Below are 18,520 nucleotides of genomic sequence, written 5' to 3'. Positions count from 1 at the left end.
AATCAAAAGTACTCGATTGTAAATTGTTTGCGATAGTTGTTGTTGATAATATTGAAATTGTCTTTAATGTTAATTCCAATTTAATAAACGTATTTTATCTACTTCTTGTTGTAAGTGGTCAACACCCAACAAAAGTCGACAACCCAAGGTTCACTTTGAATTTCTTCATTTAAATAATTACAATGTTTAATTTGAAACGCATATTATTATTCTTAAATTGCTCTTATTTAGAAAGCTATAAAAGAGTAAGCATATTCCAAACAATAATATTGGTATACCAACCAATTTAATTATCCTACCGAGTAGAAGTTACTGAAAACTTCTAAATAAAAAGAATTAAAAACCTTTGAATATTATAACACAATGTAAATAGATTTTAAAGCATATTATTTTAATCGTGTTTATTTAAGCATTATCCTTTTTGAGGTCATCCACGCTGATTCCGGTTTCGGATTTTTTTACCTGAAAGCTATCACTGGACAATTTCTCGATAAGCTGTTCCTTTTGCAGCATCTGCAGTTGTTCGCATGCGGCCTCTTGAATCTTTCGGGCTTCCTCCTCCGCCTTTTGCTTCGCCTCGTTCTCCTGAATCTGTTGCGCGAGCAGTGCAGCTGTCGCTGCGGCCCGTTCCGCAGCCGGATCCTGGTACTCGTCAAGAATCTTAGGCGGTTTTTTATTAAGATTCATTTTCTCTCTCTTTTCTGTACTAGCTTTTTTGGGTTTCGGTTCTTTGCGAGGCTTCGCCGGTTTCTCGTGCACTTTTCTTACGTGCCCTTTCATTACTTGCTCCTGTCGGAAATGTTTGCCGCATATCTTGCACTCGTATGGCTTTTCTCCGGTGTGAATCCATTCATGATGCCGTAATATTTGTGCCTTTGAAAAACGCTTGGGGCAGAAGCGACACGCGAAATCCTTCACCTTTAAGTGTATTATCTTATAGTGAAGCTTCATATTGCCAATGTGATTGAAGCCACGGCCACAACCTGGACAAATGTGCTGGCCTTCTTTCTTTGTAAAGTTGACTTGTGGCGACCAGGATGCCACAGAGACTGAAGATATGGGATTGACAGAGGTACCGGCCAGTTCGGATATATCTACACGCTCAAGCCTATGGGAATTCTTCGGCTTGGTCTGCTCAATTGCTATGGGGTTCATGTCAGTCAACTCCTGGCTTGAATTCTGAGTGCTCTGCGCATCATCGTCGACCTGCGGTTTAACAGTAGTCGCTGATGCTCGTAATTCGCGCTTTTCATGAAGCTTTAAATGCTTTGTCAAACTCCTCTCGAAAAGCAAAACCTTGCCACAGATTTTGCACTGGGAGCAATTTTCGCCAGTGTGGATTCTCTCGTGGACCTTACAGGCATATGACTTGCCAAAAGTCTTGCCACAGTACTGACAGGCATAGTTCTTAATCTTCATATGAACCACCTTGACATGGTTGGCTAAAGCCTGCTTGTTGTGTGAAGAATGATCGCACTGTCGGCATTGGAACTGTTTTTCCTTGGTGTGCGTCAATATGTGTTTATTCCACTCCTGTCGCGTTGTTTTGCCCACTCCGCAGTATGGACAAACATGATTTTTGACCCCAGCATGGCGCAAAAGATGGTCCTTGAGCTCACTATTTATGTGAAACCTCTTGTTGCAGATGTTACAGGATATGGGCTTCTCCTCGCCAGTATGCTTATACATATGTTTTTTAAGAGCCGTTGAACAGCGGAAAACTTTGTCGCATTCCGTGCAGGGATGATCCCGTGCCCGAGACGTTATAATCTTGTGTACTTTTTTCAAATGGAACGTGAGTAAAAGAGGTCGAGGAAACTTCATGCCACATCCCTCCACAGTGCAGGCGTGCACCTCAGAGAGTTCTGAGTGAGCGTGGTCCTTATGCAGGCGTAGGCCGCCAGGCGTAGTGAATCCTTTCTTGCAGGACTCCACAGTGCACTGGAATGGCAATTGATCGTTGTGATGCTTCATGTGGTCGTCGTAAAGATTTGTGCTCTTAAATTTTTCATGACAAATATGACAGTCAATAGGATCATCAAGTGGCACATCGGCTTTTGGAATGCGTTTACGTTTTGGTTTCCTTTTAGGTTTGTCTTTTTTGTCGTCATTGTCGATGCCCCACTCAAAGCTGGAGGAGTCTTCATCATCTACCACAGTTTTGCTTTTAGCCTTTGCTTTCGACGCTCTCGTAGCACTTCGTAAACGAGACAAGGGCATGGCGTCTTCCGAGTCGCTGCTGTTTGCTTCGAACTGGGCATCATCATCGTCATTGTCGTTTCCGTTGTCACTGGAAAAATTCTTCTCAACCTCCTCAACTTCTTTGTCGACATCATCCAACATTTTAAAAACATCCTCTTCATTTTCCACTACCTCTATTTTAGTATTTAAAAGCGGGTCAAAGTTGATGCGATCCTCCTCCGTTTCCCCATCGTGTGTCGCAGCATTCATTACATCGTCATTATCAACAGTACCCATGACGGGTATGAAATATTTGCTGGCGACCATTTCTTGAAACTTCTGTACCGAGTCTACACATTGCTTCTGAAATCCGTGTAAATCGTTGAGCCGGGTGTAGCAAGTGGTGCAAAGGTTTTTGGGGAACCCATCGTGCTGTTCCACGGAGAGTGAAGTGCACACACAAAGTTTCTTAGCGAGACCTGGGACTAGAAACAGGTCGTAGGCTGGATCGTTTCGCAAGTGGTTCAAGCAAATACGACAAATCGAATGTATGGAGTATTCACTCTCCTCGTCCATTTTGTTTTCGCTTATGTTGGTTGCTCCCAATAAGATTATAAATTAATAAAATTTTCAAGTATTTTTCGATGGAAAAAGCTATGTATACGCGTCCATGAAAGGAACGAGCTATTCGTGTATCGGTTACTTGTTGAAGTAATCACAAATACTCGTTACATGTGCGAGTTCGAAATGCGTAGCTCTGAATATTCTTGTGGTCATTAAAAACAATCATTTTTGTTCAAAATTTGAAATATAAATAATAATAAATAAAAACGTATCCATTATATTGCCTTAAATATTCTAATTCAGATTGATAGTAATAGAGTAGCTTTTCTGTTGCCAAAGGCCTTATATTTTAAATTATAATTTAAAAATGTTATAAAAACGATTTAGTATTTACATCGCACTATATATTTGTTAAAGTGCGTACAATCATTTATTTCATGTTTTAAGCTGAAAACAATTTAAAGCATTTTCGAAACTTGCAGTAACTTAGCATGCGAATATTAAGAATTATTAATAAATTAAGATCAATATCTTACAAACTAATATTGCAAAAAATAGCATCTTGAGAGTTTAAACATGATCTATCTTGAGAGCATCCACGCCTATACCAGCCTCCGACCTTTCCACTTGAAAGCTATCAAGGGATATCTTTTCGATCAGCTGCTCCCTTTGCAGCTTCTGCAGCTGCTCGCATGCAGCTTCTTGAATGCTACGAGTTTTAGCTTCCGCTCTTCGTTTGGCCTCACTCTCCTCGAGTTGCTGAGCAAGCAGTTCAGCAGTAGCTGCAGCCCGTTCCGCAGCTGGATCTTGGTATTGTTCATAATTCTTTGCGGGACGTTTGTTAAGTTCGATTTTTGGCCTCTGATGCTCTTTTTTCTGAGGTGTGGTTTTTGGAGATTTTTGAATTTTCGGTGGTCTGTTGTGCGAAATCATATGCTTTCGCAGCGATGAGCCATGGCTAAAGTGTTTATCGCATATCTTGCAGCCATAAGGCCTCTCGCCTGTATGCGTATATTCATGATGACGCAGATATTGGGCCTTGCCAAAGCGCTTGGGGCAGAAGCGACACGCGAAATCTTTGATCTTTTCGTGTATCACCTTGTAGTGTAGCTTCATATTGCCAATGTGGTTAAAGCCACGCCCACAGCCTGGACAAATGTGCTGGCCTTCTTTCTTAGTGAAGTTCACTTGTGGCGACCAGGAAGGCACAGAAACTGATGAAATTGGATTAACAGAGGTTCCGGCCAGCTGAGATATATCAACACGCTCAACTCTATGCGACTTCTTCGGTTTAGCGAACGATGCTGGCCCGGGTTTTACGTCTACCGGTGTTGTGGACTCCTGGTTAACATTCGAAGAAGTCAGACCTGTTTCGTCTACTTGTGCATTTGCATCAGTCGCTGGTAATTCGCGCTTCTCATGAATTTTTAAATGCTTGGTCAATCGCTTCTCGAAAAGGAAGATCTTGCCACAGATCTTGCACTCGCAACAATTCTCGCCAGTGTGAAGTCTCTCGTGAATCTTGCATGCGTGCGATTTTCCAAACGTTTTGCCGCAGTACTGACAGGCAAAGTTCTTAATCTTCATGTGAACCACATTGACATGGTTGGCTAAAGCCTGCTTGTTGTGTGAAGAATGATCGCACTGTCGGCATTGGAACTGTTTTTCCTTGGTGTGCGTCAATATGTGTTTATTCCACTCCTGTCGAGTTGTTTTGCCCACGCCACAATAAGGACAAACATGATTTTTCACCCCGGCATGGCGCAATAGATGGTCCCTAAGTTCACTGTTTATGTGAAAGCGTTTGTTGCAGATGTTGCAGGAAATCGGCAGCTCCTCGCCAGTATGCTTATACATATGTTTTTTAAGCGCCGTCGGACATCGGAAGACTTTATCACATTCCGTGCAGGGATGGTCACGGATCTCAGGCTTGATAATGTTGTGAACCTTTTTCTGGTGATGCGTGAGCATACGAGTGCGAGGAAATGACTTGCCGCATCCCTCTACAGTGCAGGCGTAGAGTTCGCAGAGTTCCGAGTGAGCGTGATCCACATGATGTCGCAGACCTGCGGCAGTCGTAAAACCCTTTTTGCAGGTTTCCACAGTACACTGGAATGGTAAAAGATCGTTGTGATGTTTCATGTGTTCCTCGTAGCGAATCGCCTTCTTGAATTTTTGATGGCAAATGTGACAATCAATTAGACGCTGCATAGGTCGCTCAGTCTCAGAAATTCGCTTGCGCTTCGTTTTCCCTTTAGATATAGTTGCGTTATCCACGTCCGATTCCGAGCTAGAGGAATTCCCTTCATCATCAGCCATACTTCTGCCCTTTAAATTTGTTTTTAATACCGCAGCAGCAGTTCGTAGTTGAGACAGGGGCCTGGCATCGTCGGAATCGCTACTATTCGCCTGAAAGTCCACATCGTTATCATTTTTCTCGTATTCGCTTTCACAGGACTCCTTATCCGTCTCTTCCGCTTCCGCTTCTTTGTCGACATCTTCTAGCATTTTAAAAACATCCTCCTCATTCTCAATTATCTCAATTTTTGTATTAAGGAGCGGGTCAAAGTTAATGCGGTCTTCTTCTTCGATAGCCACATCAACATCCTGTGGTGCAACACGCAGCACGTCAAAACTGTTAGCCTGGTTGGTGTGGATTGTAAAGTAGTTGTTGGCCAACATGCCCCTCAACTTATCAAGAGAGTCCACGCATTGCTTCTGAAAATCATGTAAATCGTTTAGACGGGTGTAGCAATTGGAGCAAAGGCTTTTTGGGAACCCATCATGTTGCTCCACCGATAGGGAAGTGCACACACATAGCTTCTTGGCCAGACCCGGAACCACAAACAGATCGTAGACTGCAACGTGTTGCAATTTTGATAAACAAGTTCGACATATTTCGTTAATGGAGATTTGCCTCTCCTCATTCATTTTGTGTGTGCAATTTAACCCTTGAGCTACTGCTGTTTTTTTCACAGATTATTCAGGGATTAAACTATTGGATATCGGTTACTAACACGAGTACTCGTGTAATGTTGACTCGTTACAACTAAGCGCATCACTAGAAATGCTTTAAATTTATATGTACGAGTATATATGAGTGAATGTGCGATGGGGAGGGAAGGGTATTTAAATATGAGGACAAAATACCCTATTACGGCATTAGGTGTCTACGATTGAGGGTAGTATTCACTTCCGAAGAGCTCGCAAAACAAAACGAACACACATTTTAAGTACGTTATATGAATTTCATTATTCTAATTAAGCAATAGATGCTATGCAGTACATAGACAACAAAAATACATATGTATTTATAAATGTATGGTAAAATTAATATTGTTGTAAAATACATTGAGTTACTGTGTTCATGCCACAATAAGCAATTATGGAGCAATTCGAGGGTATAGATCATAGTTTCTTATAAGACTGAGGAGCTGTAAAAAATTATAGCTATATATAAAATATTGCTGGGCTTTGAAAGTGTCTCATCCTCACCGTTCCGATTTATACATGATCTATTTTAAGCGCGTCCACACTGAGGCCCTCAGCTTGAGCCTTTTGTGCATAGTAGCCGTCATAGGACGTGGTCGCTTTCTCAATCTCCTGCTGCTTTTGTAGCTTGTTCAGCTGCTCGCAAGCTGCCTCTTGAATCTTCCGTCGTTCGATGTCTGCCTTGCGCTTCGCCTCGTTCTCCTCAATCTGATGGGCAAGGAGCTCAGCTGTAGCCGCAGCTCGCTCTGCGGCCGGATCTTGATACTGATCGTAATTTCTTGGCTCGCGATCGATCTCGCGTGGCTCGATCTTGTGGAAGGTAGGCTGCACTTCTTCTTTCTCTGGATATATGCGCCTATTGGGCTTGTCGTGTGTCTTAATATGCTTCTTAAGCGCCGTCTCCTGTCGGAAATGTTTACCGCAAATCTTGCATTCAAACGGTTTCTCGCCGGTGTGGATCCATTCATGATGCCGCAAGATTTGTGCCTTTGAGAAACGCTTCGGACAGAAGCGACAGGCGAAATCCTTCACCTTCTCGTGTATTATCTTATAGTGAAGTTTCATGTTGCCAATATTGTTGAAGCCTCGACCACAGCCGGGACAAATGTGTTGGCCCTCCTTCTTGGTAAAGTTGACCTGGGGCGACCAGGATGGCACCGATACCGATGGTATTGGATTAACAGAGGTGCCCGCCAGTTGAGATATATCCACACGCTGAACGCGCCGTGAGTTTTTCGGTTTATTTGCTGCTGCTGCTCCTGTCGCGGGCCCGCCGCCACAAGCCTTCAGCAAATCGTCGGCTACATTTGGAGGCATCATTCCATCGGGCTGCATATGGCTGGGTATTTGGACACCAGGCAGCGGAATGTTAAGCGGACGGTGCGTTTCGACTGGCGGCAGATCCCGTTTTTCATGCGTCTTCAAATGCTTCGTTAAACTCTTCTCGCAAAGGAATATCTTGCCGCAGATCTTGCACTCGCAACACTTCTCGCCCGTGTGCGTTCTTTCGTGCACTTTGCAGGCGTGCGATTTTCCAAAGGTTTTGCCGCAGTACTGACAGGCAAAGTTCTTGATCTTCATGTGGACCACCTTGACGTGGTTGGACAGAGCCTGTTTGTTGTGGGAAGCATGATCGCACTGGCGGCACTTGAACTTCTTTTCCTTGGTGTGCGTCAGAATGTGGGCGTTCCATTCTTGGCGCGTGGTCTTGCCCACGCCGCAGTAGGGGCATACGTGGTTCTTAATGCCCGCGTGCCGCATCAAGTGATCCCTGAGTGCGCTGTTGATCACGAAGCGTTTGCCGCATATGTTGCATGGATACGGAAGCTCCTCGCCCGTGTGCTTGTACATGTGCTTTTTGAGAGCAGTCGGACAACGGAACACGGTGTTGCACTCTGTGCAGGGGAAGTCGCGCAATGGAGCCGCAGACTTCGAAATATTGTGCGCCTTCTTCATGTGGAACGTAAGCAGACGCACGCGTGGGAATGTCTTGCCGCAGCCCTCAACACTGCAAGCATGCACTTCGGAAAGTTCGGTGTGCGCGTGATCAACATGTATGCGCAGTCCGTTGGCGGTGGTGAAGCCCTTCTTGCAGCTCTCCACTTTGCATTGGAATGGCAACAGATCATTGTGGTACTTCATGTGTTCCTCGTAGCGAATCGCCTTCTTGAACTTCTGATGGCAAATATGACAATCGATGATGCGATGCAAGTGCCGCTCGGCAGCAGGAATGCGCTTGCGTTTGGGCTTTTCCTTTGATCCGCGCCTTGAGCCAGGTTCACCGTCGTCGTCGGAGTCCTCATCTGACGATGAAGATGTACTGAAATCCATATCGTCGTCGCCGTCAGCGGGCTTTTTCTTTTTAGGCTTGGACTTGGCTGCTCGGGTGGTTTTGGCTTTGCCCCGCATGCGTTGTGCTAGGGGAATGTCGTCGTCGCTGCTGTTTGGCTCAAAGTCTATATCCCTGTCGTTGTCGTTGCCGCTCTCAATGGAAGACGAGTCCTCGTTGTACATATTTACTGTAATGGGCTCTTTGATCTCTCTTTTATCTTCTTTGACTTCCTTTTCGACCTCCTCGGCCTCCTTGTCGACATCCTCGAGCATCTTGAACACATCTTCTTCGTTTTCGATTAGCTCCATTTTGTGGTTCAGCAGCGGATCAAAGTTAATGTGGTCCTCATCCTCGTTGGGCATGTCGTGCGCCGAGACGCTTGGATCCAATACGTCAAAGTTCGATTGACAAGTGAAGGCGTTGCTGGCGACCATATCTTGAAACTTTTGTACAGAGTCCACGCATAGTTTTTGAAAATCGTGCATATCGTTAAGCCGGGCATAGCAATTAGTGCACAGGTTCTTCGGAAAGCCATCGTTTTGCTCAACAGACAGCGAGGTGCACAGGCAAAGTTTTTTGGCTAGGCCAGGCACCAGATACAAATCGTAGGCAGCGTCGTTCTGCAAGAGGTTCAGGCAAATGCGACACAGCGTGTGTATGGAGTATGTCCTCGCCACGTCCATCGTGCTTGATCAATTCGAAGTATTTTTTATATGTTCACAAAATTTTTGCTCTTCGGTTGTTTCCAGCAACAAAAAAAAATAATATTGACACGAAAAAAATTGGTATACTCGTCAGCCAACTAGAACGAGTACAAGTATCGGTTACTCAAGCAGCTACTCCTATACATGTGCATAAATAATCGATATTTCGCCAGGGCATACGCCATTGCCCTAATCGATACTGTGTTTTGCATGATCTTTGTATTTGTACATCACTATAAACGCTTTAAATACTTGTGCAAATCAATTTGGGAATTGTTTATTCTTTAAAATTATTGATATTCTGGAATGAGTACAAACACACTGTACTCTGTTGATTCAATATGCCGCGTTTGCTTAGAATATGTCGAGAGCAGTACAGTGTATGACCTGTTTTTATTGCCAGATCTCGCAAAGACATTTACAGTATGCACGTCCTTGTTGGTGGATCCCCAAGACGGCTATCCCAGAAATCTCTGTTCCACTTGCTTCGCCAGATTAAACGACCTCCATGATTTTCAGCAGCTCTGCGTCGCCTCAGTGCAGCGCTTTAAGCAAATGGTAGCCAGCAAACTCATCGTTGATGTCAACACAGTTGACATTTACGAACCGCTGCCAGTGGCCAGCAACGAGTCCGCACTCGTGTCCAAGGATGAGCAGCCAAGCAATGAGTTCGATCCTTTGCTAAGTCATAAATTGGAGATGATTGACAACGAAGAGGAAGTCTTTAAAATGCTGGAGAACGTTGACAAGGAAACCGAGACCGTTAAACAAATTTCAAGCGACTGCTCATCGGAGTCTAGCCTTAGCGATGATGATGTTCCTTTGGCTCAGCGCCTGCTAGACCAAAACAGCGAAACGGATAGCGAAGCAACGTGTGAGAGGCTGGCCAACTCAAAGGCAAAACGAAAGCGCATTCCCGCAGCTGAACGCCATCTTCACCGCATTATCACCTGCCATGTCTGCCAGCAGAAATTTAAGAAGCAAGTCAACTACGATGAGCACGTAAAGCACCATAACGAACTGTTGCCCTTTCAGTGCCAGGTGGAGAACTGCAAGAAGGGCTTTACGACAGCGGCAGCACTGCGACTGCATGTGGACTATGCGCACACGAAAAGCGCCGCTGAAATTCCCTGCACTGTCGAGGACTGTAAGCTGCTGTTTCCACGCATGCGACTACTAACAATTCATTTAAAAAAGGTGCACAACATGTCGCGCGCAAGTGTGCCACGGGCGGAGCAGCCGTGCACCGAGTGCGGTATGCCATTTCGCTGCCCAGTCGCCCTTAAGAAGCACATGTACAAACACACCGGGCAGCAGCTGCCCTATCCGTGCAATATATGCGGCAAGGGCTTTCACATAAACAGCGCGCTTAAAAATCATCTGCTGCGGCACGCAGGCATCAAGAACTATGTGTGCCCATATTGTGGTGTGGGCAAAACCACGCGACAAGAGTGGAGCAAACACATTCTCACGCACACGCAGGAGAAAATGTTCAAGTGCCAGATCTGTGATCATGCTACACACACGAAGCGGGCGCTGGATAATCATGTGAAGATTGTGCACGAGAAAGTTCGAAATTATGCGTGTCAATACTGCGGCAAGACATTTGGGAAGTCGCATGCATGCAAAATCCATGAGATGACGCACACCGGCGAGAAGCGTTGCGAGTGCAAGGTCTGCGGCAAGAAGTTCTTGTACACAGAGAGCTTAACCAAGCATCTAAAGATACACGAGAAGAGTGTAGATCGTGCCATTCAGACCTACCGCCAGCGCCAAGTGGAACTCAGTAGCTCAAACCCAACTGTTGAACAGGCTATCAGTGAAGCATCCGATTCTCTGGCGAAAAATGATGCCAATGCAGCGGACCAGCTATTGAAAGTGTGCGCCGAGTCAGTGGCTACAATACCACGGGATCCGCGTCGTGTCGAACGTGTGGACATTGCGCAATTGGCAGGCACCGTTGTGAATCCCATTCCCGCCGTCTTAATGCCCTCCAATGCAGCAACGCAAGTAAAGCTTGTGCAGAAGGAGGGCATGCATTTCTGCCCGGGCTGCAATCAAGCCTTTAACAATTTGGGCAACATGAAGCGACATTACAAAAGCGTCCATGAAAAGGTCAAGGACTTTGAGTGTCGCTTCTGTGCTCGTCGCTTTGCCAACTCACAATCTCTTAAGCAACACGAATGGATACACACGGGCGAGAAGCCGTATGCCTGCAAGACCTGCGGCACCCACTTTCGTCAGGAGGCGGCTTTGATTCGCCATCAAAAGGTGCACGAAGAGAAACCAGCGAAGCCGGCAAACCGTCCAAAACAAATAACAGAAAAGTTTCGGGAAAAGGAACTGCAAAAATGTGAGAAGAGGCGTAAAGTTGAAGCATTGCGTCAAAAGATCGCTGAAGTAGCTAAAGAGGAGCTCCGGGAGCTGGCCAAGCAGCGTATGCTGGAAAAGCAGCAAAATACCTACGCGCAGTACCAGGAGGCAGCAGCGGCGGCTGCTGAGAAGACACAGGCACCAGATGAAACCGAGAGCAAAGAGTTCTCTTACTGAGAGAGCACATTGGGTGCTATATGCTTCCAAGTACGATAATATATGGGAGATGTTATTGCTGGTTAATATTTAACTGTGAGATAGTTGTCCATTAGATATGATTAAATTTAAATTACGACTTTTAAATGAAATCTGTAATTTCTCTGATTGTTAAGCCACCACCCCAAGCAATCGAATGAGAGTTTTACAATTTTTTTTTTATTTTTACTTTTACTTGCTTGTTATATTGATGAGAGTTGTTTTCATGTGTTTTATGATTGCCAATTGTTCGAACTTCAAGCTGAATAAGTGTCTTGAAGTGCCAAACATTGGCATGATACATGCTGATGATTGATGATGATGTTTAATGTTGTTACGAATGATGATGGAAATTATTTTAAAACTCGACAAATAGCTAGCAAAATGGTTGTACAAAAATACAAATTGTTTACGCAGTTTTGAGCATTGTTAAAATTTTGTAAAATTGGCTTGCTTTAAGACTTATATGCATATAGAAGTGCATGTGGAAAGTTCAATGAACCATATGATCCTGCGGCGACTGGCAGCCCCGCAACCACGCAGCTCGACAGCTTCTAAGGTGCCTCCGGTGTTTTTAAATTGTACTTGGATTTTATGTTGTTGAGCTCCTCCTGTTTTTTGTCCACATCCACGCGCTTGAAGGCCTTGTTGGACTGGTAATAGAGAACGACCAGATAGCGATTGCACACATTAAAGCCGGATAAATGGTCGCATGCGTTTTTGGCATCGAAAATGTCCTCGTAGACAACGAACGCGGTGCCCCTTGTCTCCGGCGTATTGCCACTGTCAATGATTGCAATTACAAATGTAATTAACTAAATGCTTCGATTTAGTTTAAGTTCAAGTCACTTACACGCGTATTTGACGAATGGCACCAAATTTACCGAAAATATCGTACATTTCGTCGGATGTTATTTTATATGGTAAATTGCGCACATATAGCAGCCGATTCACCTCTGGCGGCAGCCGAATCTGTAAAAAATGTTCATTTTAATTGTTGTCTCAATTATTCCTTTGTGTGCGGCACTCACGTTGTTGCGCTTGTTCATGTCTGGTCGCAACTGCTCTTGAAATGCGACTAGCAGAAAACTTTCACTTGACCGTCTGGCTGGCGTTGCTGCTTGTTGACCCCGGGATGAATGTCCTGAAACTTGGTCCTTTGTTAAAATTTAATGGGCCTGTCTGTCTGGCCTCAAACCCAAACAAATAGTGATTAAATTATGTTAGAGAAGCACTTCATGTTATTGAACATAACATAAAACTGCTATTAACATAATATCAAACGTGTTTAAAATGTTATTTATTTTTCTCTCTACAAATGCTGTAGCAAAAACCAATGCTTTCTATTTTTTCCACAATGTGAATTTATATAAAAATCAAGGAAAAATTAATACGGCAACATAGTAAACTAGCAATCACAGCTGTCATCGTTACTTTAACATTTAATTCACAATAGACGAAAACATTTTACAGCACTCTTTGCTTATCGTTATCGATTGGAATGTGACCCTAAATGCTCTTAGTCACTCAGTTGGTCACACTCAAACACCACAAAAAATTCATCTGGCAGAAAAGTGAAAAAGAGAAAATTAAGGGGTTTATCAAGTGTACCCAGCAAAATTAGTTTTAATTCACACCCAACACAATTGAGGGTAAGTTTCAATAGGTACACTAGTGCTAACATAAAGTGAAGCAAAATAATGTTTAACGACTACAAAGAACATGGCGGCAGCGACAAGCCTCAAGTAGTTATTACATTATGTGTTTTTTTCACGCTGTCTGTATAACTGAACATGTGTGCGTGTGTTAGTGAGTGTCTGTGTGTGTATGTGTAGAGAGGTAGAGAGATGGCCTCGGACAAAGTTCCTCGTACTACCCTTTAAGAGGGCGTTCAACTCTCGTAGTATGGGTGGGGTTGATTTAGACGGTATATCTAATTAATTTGCACCTCTCAGCATCTCACATAAACTGCATCAAAATGACGTGGGAACCCCAGGCAGAAGGTCTTCAGCAGATCATTGGGATCTTAAAAGAATCTCAGTCACCAGACACAGCGACTCAAATGGCAGTCCAAATGGTAAGCCAGCTGCACAAATAAGCAAATAAAAAGAGCTCAAGTTACTTTTCGTTTTCATTAGAAACTGGAGGAATTCAACCGATATCCAGACTTCAATAATTATTTGATCTATGTGCTGACCAAATTAAAAACGGAAGATGAACCCACACGTTCGCTGAGCGGCTTAATACTAAAGAACAACATACGCATGCATGGCAGCAACCTGCAGCCGGAGATTGTTGAGTACATTAAACACGAATGCCTTCAAGCCGTGGGCGATGCATCACCTCTGATACGCGCTACCGTCGGTATTCTGATCACCACAATAGCCAGCAATGGAGGTCTGCAAAATTGGCCACAGTTGTTGCCATCGCTGTGCGAAATGCTTGATAACCAGGACTACAATGTGTGCGAGGGAGCCTTTAGTGCTTTGCAAAAGATTTGCGAGGATTCAGCTGAAATCTTAGACTCGGCTGCCCTCAACAGGCCACTGAACGTGATGATACCCAAGTTTTTGCAGTACTTCAAACATAGCAGCCCCAAAATACGCTCTCACGCAATTGCATGCATTAATCAGTTCATTATTAATCGATCCCAGGCGCTAATGCTGCACATTGATGCGTTTATTGAAAATCTGTTCAATCTGTCGTCGGATGAAGATCATGAAGTGCGCAAGAATGTCTGTCATGGTCTAGTCATGCTGCTTGAAGTGCGAATGGACAGACTAATGCCCCACATGTCGCAGATCATTGAGGTAAGCAATTAAAACTAGGATAATAGGTATACAATATTGCTCTAACTTGGCTATTTTGTGTATTTTATTGTCTTTGCTCAGTATATGCTGCTGCGCACACAGGACTCCGATGAGGGCGTAGCCCTGGAGGCGTCCGAGTTTTGGCTGTCGCTGGCGGAGCAAAGTATTTGTAAGGATGTGCTAGCACCATATTTGGCCCAGCTGGCGCCTGTTTTGGTGCGTGGCATGAGATACTCTGAGATCGATATTATTCTGCTCAAGGGAAATGTAGAGGAGGATGATATGGTGCCGGATCGCGAGGAGGACATACGTCCACGCTTCCACAAATCTCGCACACACACCATCAAAAGCGGTGAGGTTAGCCAGGCGTCCGGTGGTGAGGAGGATGAAGATGAATTCGATGATGGCTTGGACGATGATAGCTCGCTATCTGAATGGAATTTGCGCAAGTGCAGCGCTGCCGCCCTTGATGTATTGGCGAATGTATTTCGCGAGGATTGTCTGCCCATTGTGCTTCCCATTTTAAAGGACACACTGTTCCATCAAGAATGGGTTATCAAGGAGAGTGGCGTGTTGGCACTCGGCGCCATTGCCGAGGGCTGCATGCAGGGTATGATTCAGCATCTGCCTGAATTGATACCTTATCTGATAAGCTGCTTGTCCGACAAAAAAGCGCTGGTGCGCTCCATTACCTGTTGGACGCTCTCGCGTTACGCTAACTGGGTTGTCAATCAGCCACATGATCAATACCTAAAACCACTGATGGAGGAGCTGCTCAAGCGTATCCTGGATTCAAATAAGCGTGTGCAGGAAGCTGCCTGCTCGGCGTTTGCCACGCTCGAGGAGGAAGCTTGCACCGAACTGGTTCCATATTTGGAATATATACTAAAAACACTCGTTTTCGCCTTTTCCAAGTATCAACATAAGAATCTATTGATCTTGTATGATGCTGTTGGCACCTTGGCTGACTCTGTGGGTCACCATCTAAACAAGCCACAATATATTGATATATTAATGCCGCCACTAATTGACAAATGGAACTTGCTAAAAGACGATGACAAAGATCTGTTCCCATTGCTTGAATGCCTGTCCAGCATTGCAACTGCCCTGCAATCGGGCTTTTTGCCCTATTGTGATCCCGTCTATAGAAGATGCATATCGCTCATTGAGCAGACAATCAATCAGGAGATGGTATGTCATCATCCTGAAATTATTTTAGAATATAGATAGACAATTCTTATTTTTCAGCTCTGCAAGCAAAATCACACATTTGATCATCCCGATAAAGAACGCATGATTGTTGCTCTGGATTTACTCTCTGGCCTGGCCGAGGGTTTGGACAGACACATTGAAACTCTGGTAGCTAATAGCAATATTATGCATCTGCTTTACCAGTGCATGCAGGATGTTCTGCCGGAAGTAAGTTTATTTATTTGCGAATCTTATAAGCATTAGTAAATTTTGCTGTTGTTGTTGCTGTAGGTGCGCCAATCCTCATTTGCTCTGCTCGGTGATTTGACCAAAGCCTGTTTTCCACATGTGCATCCGTTTATGGCCGAGTTCTTTCCCATATTAGGTCAGAATTTGAATCCCGATTTTATTTCGGTCTGCAACAATGCAACATGGGCTATTGGCGAAATATGCATGAAATTGGGTGAGTCCTCGATAATATTTATTATAAAAATAACATCAAACAAGATTTTTATATGTGAATTTTATACAGTTTGAGCATGTAAACAGAATATTTACATATATACAGTATATAAGTTCTATTCATAGAGCAATTAAATAATGTAAATTCGTTTTTTAAAAATTCTAGGGGAGGAAACAAAGCAATACATACACCTTGTACTAACCGATCTCTTCATCATCATTAATCGCCCGAATACGCCCAAAACGCTGCTGGAGAATACAGGTGAGTAGACGCAAAAAGGTGTGTGTGCTATGTGCAATCGTTATAAAAGCTGTATGCAATGTATATGCGAAATATTTATATGTTTGTGTGCGTATGTGTGTACGTATATTTGTACATATGTATGTGCGCTATCTAAACATTTATTTCTGGTATCATTTAACGTTGCATGTGACTCATTGTCGCCAATTGCAACAACAATAACAATAATAAACAAAACATATGAACATCACATATAACACATACCATCATTGTGTATTGTAAGTTCTCGTGAATGTTCAACTGTTCGTTGTGTGTAATTAATTGAAAACGAATCGATGCAATACAAACACACTAAATACCAAATACAAATCCATAAAATAAATGTAATATAATTTATTCAGTTGATTTATTTATATTTTTCTGTTCTTTTAGCAATAACAATCGGTCGTCTAGGTTATGTGTGCCCAGTTGAAGTGGCTCCTTATTTGCCCGAATTTGTACGACAGTGGTGTGTAACACATTTATCAAATATCGTTTTTTCATTCTTATCTTTATCATTATGTATCTTATTCTTATTGCATTTCCTAACTAAAACTTTAAATTATGCTTTTAAAGAATTCAGAACACGCAACAGAATATCCTTTTACAGTAATTTTTGATCTTCTGTAATATATAAATTTCTTTTGTGCTGTTCCTTACTTTTTTCTTCTATTTCTTTTAATCTTTTGCTTCTATTTGAGTGTTTGCCTATGGCATGCTCAGCTATTTGATGTTATATTTAATGCTTTTTTGCATGATATACCCAAAACAGGTGCACATCGCTGCGTCACATACGAGATAATGACGAAAAGGACTCGGCCTTTCGTGGCATGTGCCACATGATCACCGTGAATCCAGCTGGCGTTGTGCCTGACTTTATATTCTTCTGCGATGCAATAGCATCATGGGTAAATCCGCCACAAGATCTGCATCAGATGATACAAAAGGTATGTGCCTTGGCTTGTTGATTCAATTGAAAACTGTTTAACTGATTTGAATTCGCCTTAACAGATATTACACGGCTTCAAGACACAAGTTGGTGAAGAGAATTGGCGTCGATTTGTTGATCAATTCCCGCCAACTCTAGCCGAACGTTTGGTTACAATGTACAACATATAAGGTGGCATTGGCTTCACTAACAGTCCACATACCACACCCATAAGCAACTTATTAACTAGACAATTATGTTTATGTATGCAAGTAAGCGTGTCGTCGTCTTTAAACTTAGTGTAAGCACAGTTAGCAGACAAATGTTTAATTAGGCTTGTTCGATGCAGTTCGAATAATTCAATTACATTAATATTTGGAATTTCAACTTATAAAGTCAACTACAAAACGCCGAAAAAGCAAACATCAAACTAATACAATTCATTTACAAATTACACATATAACTACATAACATTTAACCCAAATAGGTATATCATCATATACATATATATATATATATATATATATATATATATGCATATAATCCCATATATATATATATATATATATATATATATATATATATGCATATAATCCCATATATATATATATATATATATATATATATATGTATATGTATGTATATTTACATCAATATATAGGCAACGCAAAAATTATAAGACAAAAGTAGGATTCTCTTATATCTGGACATAAATTGTCAGTCTTACTCCGCAGTAGCCAATTCTTTATATATTTTGCATACCCTCATTGCAAATCAAATTATACTTAAATACATTTGTGTTCCGGCTGTACTTATGCCGGAACCAGTGCTATAGCTATAGAAAACACATAAAACACATACTCTCAATAAGCTCTTGGAAATGCTATTCACACAACAATAACCAGTTGAATATGCTTATTTACTGTGTTTACTTATCGCTAATTATTGGTAATTTTAATTTCAACGTAAGCTAAAAATGATATTGCGGTCCGTCTCGCGTATATTATAATATGATATAATAATGATATAACGTAAATCAAAGCAACAATCGTAACCGGTAACTAAATAAAAAAAAGCAGTTGGGCTACTTGTGAATTGAAAATCAAAAGAAACGTGTGCTAAAATATTTAACCAAATTCTGCAGAAATATAACAAATATTTAATATCAACAAAGACTGATGGCTTTAAAAAAAAATCCGTTCAATACCATAGACAAGCATTCACCATCTACCGAATGATTTTCACAACTATACCCAACACTTTTAATAATAGAAAATATATAAAAATATCGTCGCGTCTCGGGTTTCGGGTTCGGGTTCGGGTTTTACGGTTTCGCGTTCGCGTTCGCGTATTATCGTCGCTCGTTCGTTCGTTCGCTCGTATATCGTATCGTATCGTATATCGTCGGGTAATAAAACAAAGAAAAAACTAATAAATAATAAGAGTGCAACTGTTACTGATACAAATTTACTTATAATGTATACGACTTGATATTTATATGCTATGCAA

General features: G+C 42.5%; 6 protein-coding genes across 6 annotated transcripts; 2 read left to right on the top strand and 4 right to left on the bottom strand.

The window, feature by feature from the left end:
- Nucleotides 1-127: 127 nt before the first annotated feature.
- On the bottom strand, nucleotides 128-2,843 carry LOC115769811 (zinc finger protein 85-like). Its single transcript, XM_030714780.1, has one exon. It carries the CDS (start codon nucleotides 2,755-2,757, stop codon nucleotides 406-408), a length of 2,352 nt encoding a protein of 783 aa, XP_030570640.1. The 5' UTR covers nucleotides 2,758-2,843; the 3' UTR covers nucleotides 128-405.
- Nucleotides 2,844-3,177: 334 nt separating this feature from the next.
- On the bottom strand, nucleotides 3,178-5,680 carry LOC115769845 (gastrula zinc finger protein XlCGF58.1-like). The gene has a single exon (XM_030714821.1). The coding sequence runs from the start codon at nucleotides 5,674-5,676 to the stop codon at nucleotides 3,316-3,318; it is 2,361 nt and encodes a 786-aa protein (XP_030570681.1). The 5' UTR covers nucleotides 5,677-5,680; the 3' UTR covers nucleotides 3,178-3,315.
- Nucleotides 5,681-5,935: 255 nt separating this feature from the next.
- Nucleotides 5,936-8,772, bottom strand: LOC115769660 (zinc finger protein 420). Its single transcript, XM_030714573.1, has 2 exons — nucleotides 6,241-8,772; nucleotides 5,936-6,179 (listed from the first exon to the last, which is right to left on the bottom strand). The coding sequence occupies exon 1, from the start codon at nucleotides 8,749-8,751 to the stop codon at nucleotides 6,250-6,252; it is 2,502 nt and encodes an 833-aa protein (XP_030570433.1). The 5' UTR covers nucleotides 8,752-8,772; the 3' UTR covers nucleotides 5,936-6,179; nucleotides 6,241-6,249.
- A 293-nt stretch (nucleotides 8,773-9,065) lies between these two features.
- LOC115769661 (zinc finger protein 93) lies at nucleotides 9,066-11,424 on the top strand. The gene has a single exon (XM_030714574.1). It carries the CDS (start codon nucleotides 9,079-9,081, stop codon nucleotides 11,320-11,322), a length of 2,244 nt encoding a protein of 747 aa, XP_030570434.1. The 5' UTR covers nucleotides 9,066-9,078; the 3' UTR covers nucleotides 11,323-11,424.
- A 358-nt stretch (nucleotides 11,425-11,782) lies between these two features.
- Nucleotides 11,783-12,673, bottom strand: LOC115769583 (splicing factor 3B subunit 6). The gene is made up of 3 exons (XM_030714459.1): nucleotides 12,372-12,673; nucleotides 12,194-12,312; nucleotides 11,783-12,123 (listed from the first exon to the last, which is right to left on the bottom strand). The coding sequence occupies exons 1-3, from the start codon at nucleotides 12,387-12,389 to the stop codon at nucleotides 11,895-11,897; spliced, it is 366 nt and encodes a 121-aa protein (XP_030570319.1). The 5' UTR covers nucleotides 12,390-12,673; the 3' UTR covers nucleotides 11,783-11,894.
- Nucleotides 12,674-12,799: 126 nt separating this feature from the next.
- Nucleotides 12,800-17,495, top strand: LOC115769582 (transportin-1). The gene is made up of 10 exons (XM_030714458.1): nucleotides 12,800-12,992; nucleotides 13,296-13,417; nucleotides 13,479-14,150; nucleotides 14,232-15,341; nucleotides 15,399-15,569; nucleotides 15,633-15,804; nucleotides 15,970-16,065; nucleotides 16,477-16,552; nucleotides 16,856-17,030; nucleotides 17,095-17,495. Exons 2-10 carry the CDS (start codon nucleotides 13,319-13,321, stop codon nucleotides 17,200-17,202), a joined length of 2,679 nt encoding a protein of 892 aa, XP_030570318.1. The 5' UTR covers nucleotides 12,800-12,992; nucleotides 13,296-13,318; the 3' UTR covers nucleotides 17,203-17,495.
- Nucleotides 17,496-18,520: the final 1,025 nt, after the last annotated feature.

This window comes from Drosophila novamexicana, unplaced genomic scaffold, assembly GCF_003285875.2.
Source record: "Drosophila novamexicana strain 15010-1031.04,08,12 unplaced genomic scaffold, DnovRS2.1 tig00004554-arrow-pilon, whole genome shotgun sequence".
Classification (NCBI taxonomy): domain Eukaryota; kingdom Metazoa; phylum Arthropoda; class Insecta; order Diptera; family Drosophilidae; genus Drosophila; species Drosophila novamexicana.
This window is presented reverse-complemented; position numbering and strand designations above follow the sequence as displayed.